The sequence below is a fragment of the Lepidochelys kempii genome, chromosome 11 (genome assembly GCF_965140265.1).
Source record: "Lepidochelys kempii isolate rLepKem1 chromosome 11, rLepKem1.hap2, whole genome shotgun sequence".
In the NCBI taxonomy this organism is placed as follows: Eukaryota; Metazoa; Chordata; order Testudines; family Cheloniidae; genus Lepidochelys; species Lepidochelys kempii.
In genome coordinates, this window is record NC_133266.1 from 19,609,059 (window position 1) to 19,628,630 (window position 19,572).

The following is a 19,572-nucleotide window of genomic DNA, read 5'->3' on the forward strand; positions in this document are numbered from 1 at the left end:
ATCAAAATACTTTCATTTTTGCTGCCAGCCTCCTTGCCCTTTGCAGATTGTCAGTGGACTACATAGCCCAGTCCTGGTTAGATTTTATTGGTAAATGAGTTGCCTTTTAAAAAGTGAATCCTGTTTTATTTAACAGTTTATTTTTAGATTTTAAATGAACTGTATAAAATGAAGTAGAATAAATTACCTTATAAATTACTTTGTTTATTAAATAATCCTTTACAATTAAAATGAGAATAAATAAATTATGTAATTTACTTGGCGGTGTTATCATTTTAATATAATTCTAAATTAAAACTTCTCAGTTGTGGGAGTTTGTTGCTTGCAGATTTGTTATTGATATGGCTGCATTGTAAAAAAATTTTCATTTGCAGTGTGCAGTTAAAACAAACATGATCTGAAGTTTACAAGCCATTATATGTACATGGGTTGTTAGGTTTTTTGTTTTTGTTTTTTCTGCTTTTGTTTTTTGTAGAAGAGTTTTATTTAATGAAAATAATATGCAGATAGCAAAGGACTAAGCTACAGCTCAAGCAAGAGAAGATATTGCATTACAGATTTAAAATGAAATGTGTACCAGCATAACACCAGAGGTTAGATGAATCTGTACTTGCAAAATTCAGATTTACCAATTAAGCTGTTTGTGGTTTATCTTATAAAGCTGCATCCAACTTTTCTAACATTAAAATGGGTATTTCCCTCCATTTAATGTTATCACAAATCAGGTAGCCTCTTGGCAAAGGATTATCACACAACTCAGAAATGCAGGCAGCATCTAGGGCAACCACAGACTCATGGAATACATAATTCAAAAACGAATTGCAATTGAATCACATACCTGTGACGAGTCAAGAATACAAAGTTTGTTACAAGTACATTTATTGATTCTCTGCCATTTCAAATACTCCAGGTTGACTTCTGTTCACCCTGGTCTCCTATAATTAGTGTAATTGGTCTCTGAGGATGAAAGTGAAAATTATAACCAAAAAGGAATAAAATGAAGATTGCAGAATGTTCACCTCTAGAGTTACTCAATAATCTACGCAATGGATGGTGTTTGCACATGGGAGATGGCTACTTTTATCAGAGATGATGTGCTTCAATGATCTGTCAATAGAAGTCTAAAAGGGGGTGTCATAAATATAAAGGGAAGGGTAACAACCTTCCTGTACACAGTACTATAAAATCCCTCGTTGCCAGAGGCACAAAATCCTTTTACCTGTAAAGGGTTAAGAAGCTCAGGTAACCTGGCTGGCACCTGACCAAAAGGACCAATAAGGGGACAAGATACTTTCAAATCTGGGCGGGAGGGGGAGAGGGGAGAAGGTTTTGGTCTGTCTGTTCTGAGTGCTTGCCGGACACAGATCAAGGAAGCAAGCAATCCAACTCCATTAGAATCAGAAAGTACTTGCAAGGCAATGCGTTAGCTTATTTTTGTTTTGGCTTGTGATTTTCTCTGTGCTGAGAGGAAGGTGTATTCCTGGTTTTCTTTTTGTAACTTTAAAGTTTGGCCTAGAGGGAAATCCTCTGTGTTTTGAATCTGATTGTCCTATAAAATTACCTTCCATCCTGATTTTACGGAGGTGCTTCTTTTACTTTTTCTTTCTTTATAATAAAGTTCTGTTTTTTAAGAATCCGATTGGGTTTTTAGTGTCTTACAATCCCAAGGGTCTGGTTTGTGCTCACCTTGTTTATTTTTCAAGCCTCCCCAGGAAAGGGGGTGTAGGCTTGGGGGGATATTTTGTGGGAATAGGAACTCCAAGTCGTCCTTTCCCTGATTCTTTGTCTAAATCACTCGGTGGTGGCAGCATACCTCAGTCCAAGGACAAATAGAGATTTGTGCCTTCGGGAAGTTTTTAACCTAAGCTGGTAAGAATAAGCTTAGGGGATATTTCATGCGGGTCCCCACATCTGTACCCTAGAGTTCAGAGTTGGGAGGGAACCCTGACAGGGATTAGAAGTCTAAAAGGAAGTCTGTTAGAACGGGAAGGTCACATCCCTAAAAAAAATATTGTAGCAGGTAGTGGAGGATCTATCTACTGTTTCTTGAACCTTGTAGTGCCCTTACATTTTTTGTCTCCCTCTTGAGAGGAGATCATTCCTGAATGTGTTGGATACACTGACAATATCTGTGTGAATTGATATGATGTAAAGTTGGAATGAGAAGGGGTATTTGTCCACTGATTTTTAATAATGAAAGACAATGATACACATCCTAAACTATATTCAGATGGCTAGTGTAGGTCAGATGTTTTTCACTGCTGTTAATATTCATGTTAATAAGAAAACATGGTAAGATTATTTCATGAGCTTTTGATTTGGTGAATTGTATTGCTTGTGAAAGTTAAGACTGGTATCAAGTGTGTGATACATACATATCAAAGGGCATACACAAACTCCCCTTTATGGCTGTGTCAATGTATTTAAGTCTGCAGTACCCCTGCTGTTCCGGTCTGTGGCTGTCTAGAGTAAAGACGCAATTTCACTGTAGTTTGATCACCTAGACAAGTGTTCATAAAATCACATTTATTTTTAAAGTGATTTACATCAGATTTAAGACCAAATGGAACAAAGCTTGGTCCCTGGCAGATTATTTTTTTTTCTCGGCTACTATGCCTGCTTTTTTGTGCTGCAGTTATGCTCTCATAGGTGGAGCTGGTAGAGGGAGGGGAGGCTGGAAGTAGTTGGGCAAAGAGACTGGGACTGGGAGCTGGTGAGGGAAATGGGGATGGAGAACAGAATAGGCAGCTATTTGGCTTGGGAAGGGATCAGTGCAATTAGATGAGGAGCTGTGTGGGGAGACTGAGACTAGAAAAGAGTGTGGGGAAGTGGAGGCAGAGGGAGGAGAGAAGCAGGGTGTGAGGGAAGAACTGGAACTGGCTAGGCAAAGAAACTGGGCAAGGAGCCATGGAAGGGGTAGACTGGGGCAAGGAGTTGGGTGGGGGAGGAGGATTAATTGAGGGTCTCAGAAAGAGAGATTAAGACTGGGAATCAGTGGGGGAGAGGGAGAGACAGGAGGCAGGAAAGGGGAACTGGGACTGGGTGGGCAAGGAGACTGGGATTGCATGTGGGAAAGGGGAGAGATTGGGAGTGGAGGGGGAGATTGGGACTTGGACACCAAACCCAAAGGGGAAGACTAGGACTAGGTAGGCAAGGAGAATAGGACTGGAACAAGGAGCCAGGGGTGGGGAAGATACAGGACTGGGATAGATTGGAAGAGATGTTGACAGTTTAGGGGGAATGGGCAAAAGAGTCTGTGCCTACTAGAGAACATTCCTGTCTAGAGATGGAACAGAACCCAAGATTCCTGAGTCTCACCATTCTTTTTTTGACAGCAAATATCTTTGAAACCCACTAGTGAGGTGTATGCCTCATCCCCTTCTAGTACTAGTTCACACAGAGGATGACAACATACTACTTCTATCAGTTATACCATTACCTCCAGTGCAGAAGACTGGTTGGAGGATCTAAAGGTTCCAACTCTGTTGATGATCCATGTGGGTGTTGGTATGATGCCACATGATGAAATATCTGGTTTTTCAGTTTGCTTTTTTAAAAAAAATATAGGAAATCACACACAAACAAAACTGTACTACATAATCCTGATTTAGCCCCAGAGCTGGTCCACCTGTGCATTGAATGAGGCAGGGTTCCTGTGGGAAAAGTAGTTTGTGATCAAATAATGGAAGACTGTATCATAATGTATATGTACAGGAGGGTTGAATTAAGGTTTCACGGGTAACCTTAATTGTGGCATTTCCTAACATCTTGCACCCATAATAGTGTTCTTTTGCTGTAGATTTTTGTATGTAAGCTATATACACTATGATAATGGAGATGCTGCTGTATGATGATATGCAGATTTGAATAACGAAGTAATTTCTGAAGTTAAACCCCATTTGATTTTATGCATTCTTCTATTTTTCCTAGTTTTTAATTTTACTGATAGCAGGCCCACATCCTTCCTCAATCGTTTCAGAAAAAAATGTCTTATCTACTTCAATGGGAGTTTGAGTAAAGACTTCAGGCTTGGTGCCTTGGAGCCTGCATAATAACCTTCAACTGACTGCGTGCTCTGTTGTGGACAGCATTCGTTATACTGGGGAAGGGGTTCACTGATATGATACATGTTATGCTTTTCCACAAAAAATTGTACTATACATTTTCCAAATTGCAAAACTCTTTGTTTAAATAGTGTGTAACTCATTAAAACAGACAGGCTTCTTTAGTCAAACATGATATTTATTATCAGAGCATTAAGTATGTCATTATCTTTAATGAAGCAGACACATTTATAATGTTGTGTTCTTTGAGGTGATGGTTCAGTAGCACTGGTTTGAACCAAGTCTTATGGATCTGATCCAGTAAGGATCAGAGGGATATTTAATAAGAGCGGAGTGTATGCATGCCTGCTAAGGGCCAGGTTCTATATGAACATTCCTCCCAATGTAATGTACCTCAGTCCTGGCCTGGAAAACTGCTGAGTTTCAATTTTGGCTGTGTTTCACAGAAAAAGACACTCCTTTTGTAATTGGGCTAATCTGCATGGTGATTTTTTTCTGAAGTGTACAAATTAGAGCTCAGCAAGGATTTGAGCCTACAGGATGCTGATCACTCTTGCCCTGATCCAGTGAAGCATTTCTTTAAGTGTTTGGGTAATTCCATTGACTTCAATGTGGACTACTTGTGATCTTTAACTTAAATACATATTTAAGTGCTTATTCATAGACTCATAGATTATAAGTCCAGAAGGGTCCATTGTGATCAAATAGTCTGATGTTCTGCTTAACATAGGCTGTGAACTGCATCCATAAATTTGTTCATCAAGTGCCTACCTTTTGTTTAAACTATAGTATATCCTTTTTGAAAGACTTCCAGGCTCTTGATCTAAAGACTTCAAGTGATGAAAAATCCACCACATCCCAAGCAAGTTGTTCAAGTGGTTAATTACCCTTGCTGTTTAAAAATAAAAATAAAATATTGTGCCTTGTTTCTACTCAGCATCCAACCATTGGACTTGTTGTCCCTTTTTCTGCTGGATTAAAGAATTCTCTGCTATCAGAAATCTCGTTCACATATAGCGACTTTTAGACCATAATCAAGTTACCTCTTAAACTTTCCTTGTATGAACTAACAACATAGAGCTTCCTACATTCTCTCATTATAAGGCACGTTTTCCAGATCTTGAATCATTCTTGTAGCTCTTTTCTGACCCCTTTCTAGTTTTTCAACATCCTTTTTGAGTGTAGACTCTAGAATGGGACTTGGTTTTCCAGAAAGCATTTCAACACCCTACTCCCTACTTCATATCCTCCTAAGGATATGGCATCTAAGGATCCCATTTGTCGTCTTAGCTACAGCACTGCACTGGAGCTCTTGTTTCAGGAGAAACTACCATTTTCTTAAGGCCTTTTCAGGGTCACTGCATTCCAGCATGCTGCCTCCAATTTTGTAAATTTGATACACATTCTTTATTACTAGGTAGTATGACCTTGTGTTAGAATGAGAGCCGATGTAGAATCACTACTAGTTGGTTGCAATAATTTTTATGTTAGAAACTTATTGTCTAAAATTTTTAGAAACTCTGAGTATCTTTTACTAGTGGCAGCCTGAGCCCTCTGGTATGTGTCCTGAAACCTCCCTCCCCCCATGATAACACAAGTTTTGTTTCTCCACATTATAGATAGATGTTTAAGGAGCTACTCATCCTATTCTCTTGTTTGATTTGATGATCTGTAATAGATCCACCCCCATTGCCCTAGCTTGTGATTTATCACTTAGAAAATTGATCCGTAAGCATTCCGGGTTCTGTTCTTCTGATGTGTTGATACTCAAATAAAGGTATCTTTGATATAGAGCAGCACCCCTCCCTGCTTTGCAGGATCAAGCATTCAATGTATTCCTAGTTGTAACCTCAGGCGGGATTTTAACCCAGATAGCTAATGCACTAATTGATGATAACAACTATGCCTGATAAACAAATGTTTGCTGCATTTTTTTCTTACAGACAATGCTACAGCAATTAAACAGTTCCGCTACAGGATTATCATTCAGAATGCTGCCAATGGGGGACAGGACTGCCCAGACACCTTGTATGAAGAAAGAGAATGTGAAGATATTCCTGTCTGTCCAGTTTACAGGTTCTGTAAATAGTCAGCTAAGAATCTCTGACATTGGGTTTCTAGTTCTCCAGAAATACATTTTATATTTTAATCATGTGCAATTTATTTAATAATTTTCATCACAAAAAATACCAAATAAATATTAGCTCTGTATAAACAAAAAATGCATTTTAGTAGAACTAATGTGTGATTTCACCAAAATGAGCCTCAGTGTAAACACCATCCTAAAAAGGCAACCTTTGGTTTTAAAAATGTGTGAAGATGCCATGAGAAAACAAACACACCCTGAATGTATTTTAAATATCAGTTTAATCTAATGTGGGATTACAACCACTAAACTACCTTAAAAAGAAAAGGAGGATTTGTGGCACCTTAGAGACTAACAAATTTATTTGAGCATAAGCTTTCGTGAGCTACAGCTCACTTCATCGGATGCATTCAGTGGAAAATACAGTGGGGAGATTTATATACACAGAGATTTATATACAGTGTGTTACCATACACACTGTAATGAGAGTGATCAGGTAAGGTGATCTATTACCAGCGGAGGTGGGTGGGGAACCTTTTGTAGTGATAATCAAGGTGGGCCATTTCCAGCAGCTGACAAGAACATCTGAGGAACAGTGGCGGGGGAGGGGAAGAGGGGGAATAAACATGGGGAAATAGTTTTACTTTGTGTAATGACCCACTCCCAGTCTTTATTCAAGCCTAAGTTAATTGTATCCAGTTTGCAACTTAATTCCAATTCAGGAGTCTCTCGTTGGAGTCTGTTTTTGACTTAATGATAATTGAATGGTTATTGCAGATACTCCACCTTCTTCTCTGCAGGTGCACACAGCTCACTGATTGTTATGTAGTTTTTAGTTTCTGAGTAGACAATTAGCACAATGAAGGAAAGTATTTACCACTGTTCAGTAAAATTCTGTGGCCATGTGTGATGGGTTGGGTCACAGAAACCCCCTTGGGACTGCCACTTGATGTGCTGAGACTACTCTAAGCCCATTTTCCCTGGCAGCTTGGGACTTCAGGACCCTGCCTGGTTGTGCCAGACACGCCAACCTGCTACAAACGCAGACCCAGGTCTGAACCATGTCCCCCAAAAGCTGCAGGCTTAACTGAAAACAGCTTAAGAAGTGCTCCTGTCTCCAGCACCCAGATACCCAGTTCCCAATGGGGTCCAAACCCCAAATAAATCCCTTTTACTCTGTATAAAGCTTATACAGGGCAAACTCATGAATTGTTCACCCTCTATAACACTGATAGAGAAAGATACACAGCTGTTTGCTCCCCCAGGTATTAATACTTGCTCTGGGTTAATTAATAAGTAAAAAGTGATTTTATTAAATATAAAAAGTAGGATTTAAGTGGTTCCAAGTAATAACAGACAGAACAAGGTAAATTACCAAGCAAAATAAAACAAAAACACACAAGTCTAAGCCTAATACAGTAGGAAACTAAATGCAGGTAAATCTCATCCTCAGAGATGTTCCAATAAACTTCTTTGACAGACTAGACTCCTTCCTAGTCTGAGTCCAGTAATCACTCACACCCCCCTCGTTACTGCCCTTTGTTCCGGTTTCGGTTTCTTTCCGGCAACTCTTTGGGGTGGATAGGCTGAAGACAAAATGGAGGGGTTTCCAGGGGCTTATATAGTCTCTCTTCTGGGTGGAAACCCCTCTCTTCTCCTTTGTAAAATCCCCTCCACAAGATGGAGTTTTGCAGTCACCTGGGCAAGTCACATGTCTATGAATGATTCAGCTTTTTACAGCCCGACACCATTGTTTACATGTTAGTTTGAACATTCCTAGGAAAGCTTTTCATGTGGATTGGCATCTCCCACGGTCCATTGTTAGCTAAGTACTCCCAATTTTTCGCATAACTCCTTCACACTGTGTTGACCAAATCTGCCTTATGTGCTTCCTACAGCAAACACTTGAAATACAAGCATAGAGCCAATGCTCATAACTTCAGATATAAAAATGATACATGCATACAAACAGGATGAATACATTAGGTAGAACATAACCTTTGCAAAGATATGTTACATGGCATATCTAGCATAAAACATAATCCATTTATGTCATATTTACACTCATAAGCATATTTCTATAAAGCATTATGGGGTGCAACATCACACCATGTCTTATACAAGTATTAGTAAATAGAGATCCATTATATCTTTTTGTGCAAACTTCTGCTTCTCAGATCACAACATTACAATGTACTTAAAAAGAGTAAAAATGCATGTAGCGACAAAGCTGCACACTACAGTAGACAGATTCTAGAAGACAGATTCTGCAAAGTATTAAATGCATGAATAAGGGTTTCCAGGAGAGGACTCTGATCCAGACGTTACTAATGTCAATTATAAGATTCCCATTGATTTCAGTAGACTTTGAAAAAGGCACTAAGACTGTAAATAAGAAAAGAACAAAGAAGGAAGATTGGAGGCTCATGTAGATTTCATACGAGTTTAATCTTAAATCGGACCTTAAGTTTGTAAAGTTTGTTTGAGGGAAAATTACAACATTCATGTAAATTTTTTTTTACCCATAAATTACTGATATGTACCATCAACCTTCACTCCAGCATAATTTTTTTTTGGGTCAGGGAATATTAATTTGCTTCAATGCTGTCTTCACTTCCAAGCAACCATAACACTCCATAACTCTTTGTTTATTATCATAGATGGAAGACCCATAAATGGAGTCACTGTGTATTGGTGCCAGATTCTGTGAGACAGGGCATATTGGGAATCAATGAAGCATGTGGCCGTGGTTTGCAGTCGAGAGGTAAGCCTTTTTTTCCCCTCCCCCAGAAAGTTGAATCTAAGATTTTCATTAATTCTCTCTTATTGATAGACTGTACTATATTTTATGTGCTTTCCATAGTTTGAAAAGTATATTTAATACAGAAAATTCACATTATTTTCATAGAGAATCCTTTGCTTTACTGATGTTGATGAGCAGACAGTGTAAATTGCCAGCTGTCAAATCCCCATGTTTTGCTTAAAGATTCTGAAGGAGATTGCGACATGATACAATAGTAACTTCCCTTGGCCACATAACACAGAGACAGATTTTGAAACAGTACAAGTCTCTGGATTCAACAAAGGAAATAGATGTAACACCATTCAGAAAATGTATGCACGCATTATATTAACTACAGCTTTTCAAGAAAGCATTTCCCAGGCTTGGGAACCTTTGCAGAAACAGGCTGTACCTCGAATACTGATTTAACACTGTGGGGATGATGAGTTTAAAAGAGCGTAGAATGAAATCCTGGGCTAGAAAAATATCAACATGAAAAAGCTTTGCTCTGTGCTCAGAAGGCCTGGGGCAGACGAATGGAATCCTCGGAGCCTACCTGGTGTATATGCCCAAAGAGCTGCTTAACAGCCAGTACTACATTGTCCAAAGGGGAGTTGACATTTCAGCCCATTGTTCCTTCTCTATGTATTGTTTTGGGTGAGTGGTACAATTTGCTTCATCTTCAGCACTCTTTCTTCCTCACCCTGGCACTCTCGTTCCAAATCAGGTGTGGATCTGTACTCCAGGGTACCCAGGAAGCTGTAGAAACTCCCTTCATGTCCTCTCTGCTTCCTAGTTCAACACTTGGGCTTGTGTTGCCATTTGCTACATGTGAGGCTTTCCATGACCATGTAGATGTCTAATAAGTTTAACCTTTGTGGTTTAGGGCAGAAATAAACAGAATTTGCTGGGTATTTTGTATTGTACTGACTCTAGAAATGGTTGGTATTACTAATTTGATCAAATGTGTGCAGTGGAGAGTAGAACTTGTTAGAATCTGTACTCTTTTACACATGGCAATTTGGAAACAAAGCGATTGGAGCTACTAGGTTTTAAAATAAAATGCTTGAAGGAGGGGCCTGCTGAGTCTGGGGTGCAAAAAGGGCAGTACACTCAACTTTCAGAGGTGGTGGAAATGACATCTTTAAGGTAACCTTCTTTTGCTAGTTAAAAGTAAAATAGATGTGTTGTGGAAAGAGGTACACTTCAAAGCATTCTTCTGCGGGTGACAAAAGCCAGAAGAGGAAATGCTGTCTTATATCTAGGCTTGGAAGAAAACATTTGATATTTTCCATCTATTTTTTTAAAATAATTTCTGATTCAAGTATCAATGTTTATTTTTAAGCATTTATTTCTAGTTTTATCTTACAGTTTTTACAGTTGTGCAAAATTATGGGTTTTAAGCATTTTAAAATGTATCTACTTAATTTTCATAGCTGCAGGAAATTACAAGACAGTAATTATTTAATGACAGTACATGTTGAGATTCAAAAAGTTATAAAGCTTCAGCTGTTAAAACACGTTGTCAACATCGCATGTCAAAATGTACAGAGTAAACGTCCTTACATGAAACTCTGCATTCTCTAGCGGCATTTTTCTTTGCCTATCTGTAAATTTGGATGATTATTGAAGGAATTTTTTTTGTCAGTTGTGAGTGAATGGTGAAATCAACTTTTACTGACATTTATTGAGAAAAATCTCATCTTTTTATACATTTACCTTATTTTGATTATCAATAATTTACATGGGGGTGGATTTTCAATGGGACTATTTGAGATGTAAAGTACTGGTCAATGTGGGAGAGAGTGTCAGACTCTGACCGTCGATGGTTAAGCATTTGGACAGTATAAAGATCCAATTATATTGAGAGTGTGAGTGCAAAATCTGGAATGATTCCTCCATAGTGGCTAAGAGATTTGACTGTTCTCAGTCAGCTGAGAAATCAATAAAAAATTTAACTAAATATTATTTTTATTGGGAAAACCTTATTCTTTGGGTATCTTAAGCTACAAGTAATGTGACATAACAATTTACTCCTTTATAGGATTAGAATTTTTTTTTAAAGATAAACTACATTTGTTGCATAATCTGGGAACAAAGGAAAGGAAAGTGAAGCCCTGCTAGTGTGTGGGCTGCAAATGGAAGAAAAAGTGGTGTTTTTTAAATTGGTATTGAAAACTGAAAATATAGTTGACTACAAGGTTTTGACCACGTGACCTTTGGTGGGAGGTTTCCAAAGAGGGCTCAATAAATTGAAGTGTCGTCCCCATATTTATTTCCCATTCTCTGTGTGAACTGAAGATAATCTTTGCATTCTAACAGTGCACAAACTTTCTGTGAACTTCACTACCAAATTTCAAAGCATATTAAAAATGTACAGTACTTGCTTTTGCTCTGGGAAAATCTCTCATACTTTAAAATAGAGGGCTTTTTGCTTTGTACCTCAGGAAGTAAAATCCTAAACCCAGGGAAGGAATCTGATAACATGGTGGGGTTAAGCAAAGTGTTGCTGATAAAATATCAGAATCCAATCAGATCTAATTTTCTCTAATTTTCCATAGCTTTGCTCTTTTATCTCTAGTTTTCATAACAGCTTCTTAATCCTGTGATATGCTAGAGCCAAACTGTTATGCATTACTGGTTAGCAGAGCCATTGGGAATGAGTGAGGTTTGCAGGAAAGTGAATTTTGGGGTGGGATCAATGTAAGGAGAATCTTTGCATGTTTCCTGCATGCCTGGGGTGCAGTGCTCTGTCACACTGGGCCTCTCCCCTGGTTTCTGCTCCCACTGCTGCTAAGAGGGAAGGCGCCAGCTTGTCAGTGCTCCTGTAGCTTAGCTACCAAAGGGAAGGGAAACCCAGTGGGAAGTCTCTCTCTGGTGGGAAAACCTTTAGAAAAAGCTGCTGCTGCTGTCCTGCTGCCTTACTCTGCTGCTTCCTGTTCACTTCCACAGCGGCAGGGACACGTACAGGTGGCAGCCGCAGCTGCAGAAAGGGGACGCCCCCTCATTTGTACCTCTTCCCTCAGCAGCAAGGAAGTCACCCGTTTTGGAGCTCCTGAAGTTGAACTTGGACAAGTATTTAGACGTCTGACCCCAGCCTCACTTCAGCAAACAACATTCATGGAGGCTGTCGAACTCTAGCATCAAGGGGTTGTAGAGCACAGGAATATCTTGACCTGCTACATTCAGATTCCCCAGGCCTGAGTCCACATACCAAATAGCAGCACCACGCTTCCCACTGATTAGGTTCCTTACAGCAGCTATAGAGGAGAGGCCAAATTTTTAAAGTTGAAGTAGTTTGCATGACATTGCAGCATATTTAGCCAAGATGTACTTATGCTCCAAAGAATGCTTATCTGAATTTCTTTCATCTCTCTTTTCCTGTCTAAGTAACGCTAATTATCCTTTTGCCAGTAGAGAGAAGCGGTCTCAACACATATTAGAGCATCAGTTTGCAAAAACTTTCCAATTTGCTGCCCAGGCCCTGCTGTCTATATCCTGCCTTGATAAGAGGATTTCAGTCTTCAGGGCTGTCAGACCTGGCAAATTACAGAAGCAATAAATGCATACCAATTATGTGTAATAAAATAAGCAAAAATCATTTTAAAAAGACATATTTATATTTAACTCCTCTTTAACTCCTCTTTCCCTGCCCCAGTATTTTATAGCGCTCAAACTTCCATTCCCATCTCTGGACCAGATTCTGATACTCTTACATATGTTGTATAACACCTTACTCCATGAACGGTCTCAGTGAAATCACTTCTGGAGACAGATGCTACTCACCATGAGTAAGAACATTAGAATCTGGCTCTGATTAATTTACAGTAAAGCCAGACATTTGGCAATCTTCTATACCCTATATATATTTGCACGTTTAATGATTGTTTATTTAGTAGTTATAACAATTTATAATAAGGTGTGGTTAAGCTACCTATAATGTGGTATTGCTTTGTTAAATAACAAATCTTTTATTCATATCCCATACACTGCCTTCTATAGAGTGATTTAGTTACAATAGAAAATGTCAGGGAGGTAGGGAAAAACAATTTGCTATACCTAAAGCTAAAAAAAAATGTACTTGTCATTTAAACTTCATTAAGAAATGATTTGCAAGAAGCCCCCTGAGATAGGGCATTTCAGAAGGAAATGGGTTAGGGACTTTACTGTTACTTGACAGTGACATAGACAACATTTCCAAGAATAAATGAAGAGCTCTACAAGATTTTGTTTTGCTGTATAACTGTCACTTCGCTCGACAAGTGACTAATTTACTAGAAAGTGTCAAGACTGAGAAAATTGCTTCTGCTTTTGATGCCCTTCAATGACTTTACTGCTCTCTGATGTCTGTGATGGAGGATCCTCAAGAAATGACCTCTTACCTCAACTCTGACATAATCAAGTTGTCTTAGAAATTTAGATTGGAGCGGGCAGAGTGTTGCTCATTATAAGGATTTGGTGGTATTTAATTAGTGGATGCATAACCGATATTATGAAAGCTGCTTTGAAGTCTTTTTTTCAAAAGCCATTGGATGAAGTAAATATTCATGTATGACCGACTGTAATGAGGCTCCACTTAAAAGAACTAGTCATGAAAACACAGTGGTAACAAATTTAATAAAAACAAACCATTTTCCCTGCATGGAAATAATACCTATTACTGCATTTCACACATTGTCATATTCTAGAAGCATCATACTTTTCTCCCTTGTTTACTTCCAATCTCAGTTTTGTTTGCCATATTCTGGAGAGAAGACCACATATTCTGATCCTCCACCACCAATTACCAGAGGCTCTTCTGAAGAAAAGCAAAAACATCTCCTTAGAAAAGCCTCATTTATTGATTTAGATATTAGCAAAATAAAAGGACCCAGTGTGCAGGATTCGGAAGCCACCCTTGATTAGCTGCTGAAACCTTAATAAACCAACAAACAAAGAACTGCTCCAAGCTCCTACAGACAAGGGAAACAGTTCCCCAGGCATTCCCCCTCCCCTAGAAACTGCCCCCTTTTTTACCCCCTGACTCCACGGGACCTGAATATTAATGAAGTGTTGCAGTCATTAGTGGAGAATGCTGTAGTGGGACCCATTTATAAACTCTCAACTCATCTCAGCTGAATTACTTGCTTCCCTGCATGTGAAGCTCTCCTATCTCATTGGCCAAATTGCTGCTGCTTCTCTTAATTAAGGATAATAACGGGGGGGGGGCACATGAAGGGCATCTGTTGGGTTTCAGAGTGGTCTGTACTTCGCATCCCACCTCCCTGAGCCAAGGAGGTCTGCATATATATAAAAAGAAAAGGAGTACTTGTGGCACCTTAGAGACTAACCAATTTATTTGAGCATGAGCTTTCGTGAGCTACAGCTCACTTCATCAGATGTTTTCCACGGTAAACATCTGATGAAGTGAGCTGTAGCTCATGAAAGCTCATGCTCAAATAAATTGGTTAGTCTCTAAGGTGCCACAAGTACTCCTTTTCTTTTTGCGAATACAGACTAACACGGCTGTTCCTCTGAAACCTGCATATATATAGCTTCTGTTGTAGCCACTAGGCAGAAAATGTTGATTGAGAGAGAATCAAAGTAGTGCCTCCCCTTCAAGGACTGAGCAGTCTGTCTTGCATCATTTCCAGTCTTTTTCATCTGAGGAGCAAGAGAGAAACTCTTGATCTTCTGTGTGGTTGACAATGTGTTGACAATTGGCTGCTTGGCTGTCTTCCCTCTCTCTGAAATTCTAATGGTTTGCTTACCCACCCACCATAGCAGCCTATTTGAGTACGATAATGCATAAGATGAGTTTAGAATCTGTCCCCTCACTTTCTTCAAACCACTGTTTTAACTTTGGAAGCACCTTTAGGTACCCAGTACGTTAAGAGTTAGATATAGGCCATTTCAATAAAAAGGTGGTGTTTAAATGGATAATATAGAAATCAGAATCCAAGCAACATCAGACTCACTGAAGAGAATATAAGAATATTCTGTCTCTTTCAGTGCAGGTTTCACGCTCCGGCTGGTAACTTTTGTGATACCTGCAAGTATGTTGTATACACAGCTGTTTTAGACTGATGCACAGATTAAAAACTGATCATTGGATGCGGGGGGACGGACCAACAATCTGGCATTTCAGTTTCTATTGGCTGTGTGTTTAAATGTAGTGATTGTTTCAGGAAAATCTCATAGGTTTAAAACATATACGGAAGTGTCTCTAGAGATATAGTTTGTAATAAAGCGTTGAAGTAAATCAGTATTCTAAAACTAAATAAGAAAGAATTATTGTATTGTCTATGAACGTAGCATTCAGAAATGTGCTCACATTCCATATACAATTTAAAGTTATCGAGTGCATTATCAAGTTGTAGCATAGTAAAGGCTATATAACTTACCATTGTTTCTATTAGAATTATTTTGTGGTAACCCAGTTATAATGAGATGTGTCATTACAATACATCAACACTGTCATTTTTGTTTTGCTTGTAAAATAATTACCAGACACTGCTTATTAGTGGTTAGGTATGTGGTTAATGTAATTGCTGATTACCTGAATGAAAAGACTTATTAATTGTAAACTTAAGCTGTGAAATACTGCAGACTGTTTTCTCACAGAACCATTGATTTCAAGATGCACATATTGGAATTCTTTACAGTTGGCTGGTTAATGACAACGTGATAGTTTTAAGTTTATATTGAATAAGTTTAGGGCAGAAAATTCCGCAAAAATACTGACTCCTAATTAAATTTGACAGTGATATTATAGGTATTTGATAATATAGTCCTGTGTATAATTCTTTCCTGTTGTCAGTGGCTTCCCTGTAATGATTAGTGCCGTCTAAAAACTCCTTAGTTCTTAAATAAGAGCATTGGTACAATAAGGACCTTATCTTGAGCTGTTCAGTGGGTGTCATAACTGTCACTGGATCTGATCATGTTTCCAGCTGGAGTTTTGCCATTAAGATGGTGCCCATAATCTTTAGTGAGTGTTAAGGTTTCCCAACACCACTCAGTGATCAAACCCTAAGGGTATGTGTACACTACGAAATTAGGTCGATTTTATAGAAGTCGATTTTTAGAAATTGATTTTATACAGTCCATTGCGTATGTCCACACTCAGCGCATTAAGTAGATGGAGTGCGTCCTCACTACCGTGGCTAGCATCGACTTACAGAGCGGTAGCTATCCCACAGTTCCCACAATCTCCGCCACCCATTGGAATTCTGGGTTAAGCTCCCAATGCCTGATGGGGCAAAAACATTGTCGCAGATGGTTTTGGGTACATGTCGTCAGTTGCCCCTCCCTCCATGAAAGCAACGGCAGAGAATCGTTTTGCGCCTTTTTTCTGCGCAGACACCATACCACGGCAAGCATGCAGCCCGCTCAGCTTAGCTCAGCTCACCGACGCTGCTGCTGTTGTGTCCTGGGTGCTGCTGGCAGCAGATGGTGCAGTAGGACTGCTAACCGTCATCATCCACCGCTTCCGCTGCAACTCTGCTCTGCTGCTATTGTCTCAATAGCGAATTTCTCCATGTTGTCTGTCATGGGCTCCCGGGTACGTGTGTTCTTCCTCGGGAAATATGCGCGGTGCTAACCGTCGCCCTCCGCCGCTCCCACTGCAACTCTGCTCTCATGAATCCACCTTGCAGGTCCTCTTGTCATTCTCTATAAATATCTATTCTCGTGGCATCCATTGTCAGCAACCGCTTCCGCTGCAACTTTGCTCTCCTGCAGACGCCATACCATGGCAAGCATGGAGCCCGCTCAGATCACTGCGGCAGTTATGAGCATTGAAAACACCTCACGCATTATCCTGAAGTATGTACAGAACCAAAACCTGCAAAAGCAGGCGAGGAGGCGATGGCAACGCGGTGACGAGAGTGATGAGGACATGGACACAGACTTCTCTCAAAGCACGTCCCAGCAATTTGGACATCCTGGTGGCAATGGGGCAGGCTCATTCCGTAGTATGCCGATTCTGGGCCTGGCTGCGAATGCATCCCAAGTCTTCAGGGCAAATTAATCATTAAACACACTTGCTTTTAAACCATGTATTATATTTACAGAGGTACACTCACCAGAGGTGCCTTCTCCAGCTTCATGGTCCAGGAGCCTGCCTTGGGAGTCTTGGGAAGGTATTGGCTCCAGGGTGATAAACAGTTCCTGGCTGTCGGGGAGAATGGTTTCTCCCCTTGCCTGCTGTGCACTATCCTCCTCCTCATCTTCCTTGTCCCCCAAATCCTCATCCCTGTTGCATGAGACTCCCCCCTTGCAGGTGACCACGGACAGGGGTAGGATAATGGATAGGGCCCCCCCTCACCCCCAGCATTGCATGCAGCTCATCATAGAAGCGGCATGTCTGGGGCTTTGACCTGGAGTGGCCATTTGCCCCTTTGGTTTTTTGGTAGGCTTGCCTGAGCTCCTTAATTTTCACGCGGCACTGCTGCGGGTCCCTGTTGTAGCCTATGTCCATCATGCGCTTGGAGATTTTTGCAAATATTTTGGCATTTCATCTTTTGGAATGGAGTTCTGATAGCACGGCTTTGTCTCCCCATACAGTGATCAGATCCAGTATCTCCGGTTCGGTCCATGCTGGAGCTCTTTTGTGATTCTGGGACTGCATGGTCACCTGTGCTGATGAGCTCGCCACACTGGCCAAACAGGAAATGAAATTCAAAAGTTCCCGGGACTTTTCCTGTGAACCTGGCTAGTGCATCTGAGTTGAAAGTGCTGTCCAGAGCGGTCACAATGGAACACTCTGGGATAGCTCCTGGAGGCCAATACCATCGAATTGTGTCCACACTACCCCAAATTCGACCCAGCGATGTCGATTTCAGTGCTAATGCCCTCGACAGGGAGGAGTGCAGAAATCGATTTTAAGAGCCCTTTAAGTCAACAAAAATGGCTTCGTTGTGTAGATGGGTGCGGGGTTTAATCGATCTAACACTGCTAAATTTGACCTAAACTCGTAGTGTAGAACAGGGCTAACATAGGATGCTAGGGACACCAGGGAGCCACTCAGTTTGAGAACACCAATTTTTTTTTGGTCTTCAGAGATATGCCATGAGTGGAACAATATCAGAAATGTGTATGCTTCACTGTTATCTGAACTGGTCAGCAATTGGCTGTGCATGTGTGTGTTTGAGAGAGACAGATGCAGTACACAGACCAGCTGACTCTGCACAATGGTTCAGTGATATTTTGGAGCCACTGAACCGTCTCCTATCACTGAGAGGAGAAATACAGGGAGGTGCTGCCAAAACTCCTGCAAACCACAAGAAAATGGAAGAGAAAAGCACTGTTGAGACCCTCATTGCTATGAAGGGGTGTGTGTGGGGGGGGCGTGTTTTGTGTTTAGGTGAAGGGATGTGGGAATCTCTTCTGTCTTGAAAGATGGAGAACGTATAGCAACACTTCTTGGGGATCATTCCACTTCCTGAATCCCACCACCAGGAAAATATTGGGCTCCGGTATCTGGCAATTGGCAAGCATGTGGGGCTTGAGTCCCACTCCCTCTGCTGTACACATTGCCTTAGGAGGAGGATAGCTAGCGCATAAACACTGATCTAGTGTGTGACAGCATCAGTGATGAGGACTTGAAAAACAAACTGGAGAAAAAAATAAGTTTGCAGGGTGAGGTCAAGAGTAGAGTCTAATGTGTGTATATTTGGGAGGAGGGGTGAAAGTCCACCCAAGATCTGGATCAACACTTTGGGGGACAGCCCTGAAATTTGCTGCCTGAGAATCTTGTTTAGTCTGAATTCTCCCACACAGGAAAGGTAAGGTTATGTTTTATGTCATCATCAAATTATTCATTAAAGTTTGTGACTTGTTAAATTTGAATGAATTTTTACAAGGGTAACTGCTCTAATGTGTTTGTAAATTCAAGAGACTTGTATAATTTATATTTTTGCTGGTTTGTTAATAATACCATGCTTAACTACTCCTTTCCTATCATTCTCTCTTGGACCTTATCTCCCTTCCATCTTTTATTTGTACGAATGTCTTGGGATTCTGTGCCTTTTAACTGCTCTTCCCGATTAGGCCACAAGTAACCCTATCATCCCCGCCTGCCCAGTTTATCAACCTCTCCTTCTTTCTAGTGTCTCTTCTTTCACCTTTCTTTTCCTGCAATGTAGTTGCAACAAAGAAATCCTTTTTTTTTTGCACCTAAACATAAACCCCTCTAGTTATACCCAGTGGCTCACATGTAAATGAAAATGTGGTAAATTGGCCCCTTTTAAAAAATGAAACAAAACTTTAACCAAATAAATAATTATTTTGTTAAATTACATTTTATTTATGTATATATCTATGTTGATCCAAAATGATTAATAATTACAAATCTAGCACTGCAGCCAAACTCTCTGTAAGACCATGCAAATGAAACAAACGACTGTAACAGACAAACACGTGGGAAGGGAGGACAAGGATACCAGTAATAAGCTCATGTTGTTTATACAAGTTTCCTGATAGTTCCAATTTAGTAAGTAACAAAAAATCAGCTACCCCTGACTGATGCACAATAAAATGAGCATTGATTTGTAGGTGTCAGAGCAGAGTTGGTCTTGAGGAAGCATTTATAGGAAGACAGAGTAGTGGACTAATGTTGTATAACATCATAGGACATTAATACACATCAGAAAAAAACA

At 40.1% G+C, this 19,572-nt stretch overlaps 1 protein-coding gene across 2 annotated transcripts in view; it reads left to right on the forward strand.

Annotated features, from left to right (window-relative positions):
* Positions 1-19,572, forward strand: part of THSD7B (thrombospondin type 1 domain containing 7B) — a 517,186-nt gene that overhangs the window by 295,920 nt on the left and 201,694 nt on the right. For both annotated transcript variants that reach the window (XM_073305365.1, XM_073305366.1), the window contains exons 11-12: positions 6,008-6,140; positions 8,811-8,914. In XM_073305365.1, coding sequence (XP_073161466.1) covers positions 6,008-6,140; positions 8,811-8,914 — 237 coding nt within the window. The remainder of the gene's footprint in view (positions 1-6,007; positions 6,141-8,810; positions 8,915-19,572) is intronic.